The sequence below is a fragment of the Histoplasma capsulatum genome, genomic scaffold, assembly GCF_000149585.1.
Source record: "Histoplasma capsulatum NAm1 scaffold_1 genomic scaffold, whole genome shotgun sequence".
Classification (NCBI taxonomy): domain Eukaryota; kingdom Fungi; phylum Ascomycota; class Eurotiomycetes; order Onygenales; family Ajellomycetaceae; genus Histoplasma; species Histoplasma mississippiense.
This window is the reverse complement of record NW_001813982.1, coordinates 2,913,343-2,916,426: the sequence shown is the minus strand read 5'-3', so window position 1 is coordinate 2,916,426 and position 3,084 is coordinate 2,913,343. Positions and strand designations below refer to the sequence as shown.

The window sequence follows — 3,084 nt, the reverse complement described above, 5'->3', positions numbered from 1 at the left end:
AAAGAGCCTACAATTAGGTTCTAAATACACATGTGGCAAATAATGCAGTTATGAGAGGTCCCCATAGTCGGTTGCGCGAAGACAGAAATGATGATCCTTCCATGCTAACTGAAAAAAATATTGGATCCAGGTCCAGGCTAATGACCGTAATCCAAACCACTTCCTGACTTGTTGGGAGGATCTCGGAAAAGCAAATGAGCCTATTGGCCGGTTAGTTGTCGGCGCGGTTCTGCAATAATATTTATATAAAAGCATACCTTTGTCCCGCTCGGAACTGAAATCAAACGACCTTGGAGAGCTCTGCTCCGCAATACTCGCATGTGTCCGCACCAGACACATTTCCTTTCTTGCACTTTGGGCAATCCATCTTTGCGCGCAGGTTTGTCGATTGGACTTATCTAGAAGCGAATATTTAGTCTTTCCATTGCTATAACTTGATTGCAAGAAAAGGGGGGTTATGCAGATGTTGCTTTGACTTTTTCACTGGCGTTTTGTTTGTAGGTCACTTAGTTGGATTTTGGATTGAAAGATATGAGTGATGTAAATTGCTGGAATTTCCTGATGCTTATATACTTCTGGACACCGGATTTTTTGGATATAGAGGGACGACCGGAAAAATGGCTGGGGTTGGACCAATTATCTGATCACTTCTCCCATACCCTAACCGCGCAGTTCTGCCTCAAAAATACTTGCAGCCTCGACTCGACATCCAATCATATAATAAAGACGTATGTGATGGCATCGTGTTTCGGCCTTGAGCACCAAAGGGCTAAGTTAGAAAGTTTAATAATTTGGTGTCGGAATTAAGTTATAGAATAATCCGAATATTACATCAAAATCACTAAATATCAAGTTGAATTGATTCTAATAGATATTCTAGATATTGGTTCTGATGATGGCTCTGATTGGTTCTGAAACCGGCCTTTCCCCCCAAGGACTTCCCTCAAGCAAATCCTCTGATAGTCTGTGTGAGATTCTATGTAAGTCCTCAAACAACAGGAGGTGCGATATTCAAAAGCTCGTTCGCATATGCGGCAGCAGCCGCGGCAGCATATGGCTGCCAGCGCTTGTTTTTGTGACTGTCAGAGTAATCACAAATCCCTCGTATAACAAGGCATGGGAAATTGTCCACCAATCCTGCAGCCTCCATGTCAAAACAAAGAATTCCATGTTCCTGTCGGAGCGTCTCTCGCGTGATCCCATCCCTCATAACCCTATTTGCTGAGCCAATGAGGCCATAATGAACGACAGGTTCCCTCGTCTCTCGAGATCCGCGTGAGTAACCGTCGTGTGTCACACTGTTCACAGTTCTCTCCAGATTTATTATGATTGTAGTCTGCGTCGAATAATAATCATGTGCAGTGCCTGGAAACTGGAACTTGGGTGTCATCCTAGGGTTTGATTCGAGCATTTGGAAAATATTCACAGATTGAATTCCCCCTTGCAAGGTGTTCGGCATTGAGTTTCGCAACCGCGGACATTATCTGCGCGGGCTGCCTGTTGATTGTCCGAGTCTTGATAAAGTTGCCTTCTGTGATAGTTTTGCCGAAGTCATATTGGACCACTCCCCTAGTAGATGATTAGTAGGTGGTTATACTCAGATCCATGTGCCCCCCTATCATTATTAACCCACGTACCATGGTTGACTCCTGGGCAGCTAACAACGACATCTCCAAGATGAAGATCCTCGAGCAGATCATTGCTCAGCAGAGCTGGTGCTCCACCTCCAATCCCCACCAGCAGCCGAAACCGCACATTCAGAAAGCTGCATTGCAAATCATTGGCTGCTGTTGCATCAGCATGCATGCCCTGTGCTCCTGCTGGAAGACAAGCATAAACAACCTTATGTTCTCTAATCCGCCCGAGGGCATACGTATTTGAATCATCTCTGTCCAGTGGAGGAACTGGATATGTTTCATCTAACATCGCCACGGACACTGCGAATTCAATGGGTAGGGCACATATCCATCCCACGGTAAAACCATTGCTTTCGATTACTTGCCTGGTGGAATGGCGATGGCGCCGGCGGCTCGGGCATCGCTGGTGTCGCTGGCATCGCTGACAAAGACTGTGTGGTGGTTCTGGTGGAGGATAATGGCGGGAAGAGGTTCTCATTGGGCCACGTCGGATGGCTCCCGGTCTTGTCGTTTCCAGTCTTGCGGAAGTTGGACGAGCTGTGCAGCCAGTGTGTGCTTGGTTGACCCGCATCCCATCCTGGTGCCTTAAATTTTTATATATTTATTTCAATGGAAAAGGACCTGAGCGACGGGGGCATTCTATTATTTTTATTAGCAGGTCATTTTCTGAGCCAATGAACCTAATTCAAAGAACATTTGGTTTTATCCAACAGGAAGCTGTATCATATTAATGTACTCCGTAGTCCACCACCTAACACCCGTTTACACCTAACGCTCGCATTTTCCCATACAGATTGTCATAAATTTAATACTCATATCTCAACCACAAATTATCATAATAAATTTATAAGTGGTAAATTATAATTCCTTATTAATACATATCTTTGACAAAGTTTGCTTTTCTATCAGGCTATATTATATGATGTGGATTACATGTGTAAAAATTAAGAATATTTTCTCATATAAATGTATATGAGATGTATTTGAATTACTAGCTGTTATTTTCTCAGTTCTATGAGAAAAATTGATTATTTTATCCCCTCGTCTGGCCGCGAGGCACAATTAGCGCAATACCATATAGGGTGGTAATAACTACGGAGTACGGAGTATACGCTGCGTACAGGCTGATTAAAATTATCCTCTCCAGGGAGGCAAGTATATAATACGTGGCGTCTCGTCAAATACATCAACACTACGAAAGACAAATTCCACTTGCCCATAATTTACAGGCCATTGGTCAGGAGATATACCAGGTTCCTTGCACATTGGAATGTCGTCACTCCAACAAATTGATCTCCGACCCAGACTTGAAAGAAAATATTATCCAATTCGATGCACGCACCTCGTATTCGATTCTTTGCCATTCCTTTTGTGGTCTCCCTCCAAGCCTTCCAGGATAAAACGTCAGTATTAACCCCGTATTTTATTTCAGCATCACCTTCGTTGG

At 43.8% G+C, this 3,084-nt stretch overlaps 2 protein-coding genes across 2 annotated transcripts in view; one reads left to right on the top strand and one right to left on the bottom strand.

The window, feature by feature from the left end:
* The window catches only part of HCAG_00835 (predicted protein), a gene marked incomplete at both ends in the record, with an annotated part of 1,306 nt that extends 1,139 nt beyond the window's left edge, over window positions 1–167 (top strand). Inside the window, 2 exons of the mRNA XM_001543739.1 lie at window positions 49–70; window positions 131–167. Of these exons, the coding sequence (XP_001543789.1) occupies window positions 49–70; window positions 131–167 (59 nt within the window). The remainder of the gene's footprint in view (window positions 1–48; window positions 71–130) is intronic.
* An 821-nt stretch (window positions 168–988) lies between these two features.
* Window positions 989–2,038, bottom strand: HCAG_00834 (predicted protein; the record flags this gene model as incomplete). The annotated part of the gene is made up of 4 exons (XM_001543738.1): window positions 989–1,365; window positions 1,427–1,569; window positions 1,634–1,765; window positions 1,983–2,038. The coding sequence occupies 4 exons, from the start codon at window positions 2,036–2,038 to the stop codon at window positions 989–991; spliced, it is 708 nt and encodes a 235-aa protein (XP_001543788.1).
* Between the last annotated feature and the right edge of the window lie 1,046 nt (window positions 2,039–3,084).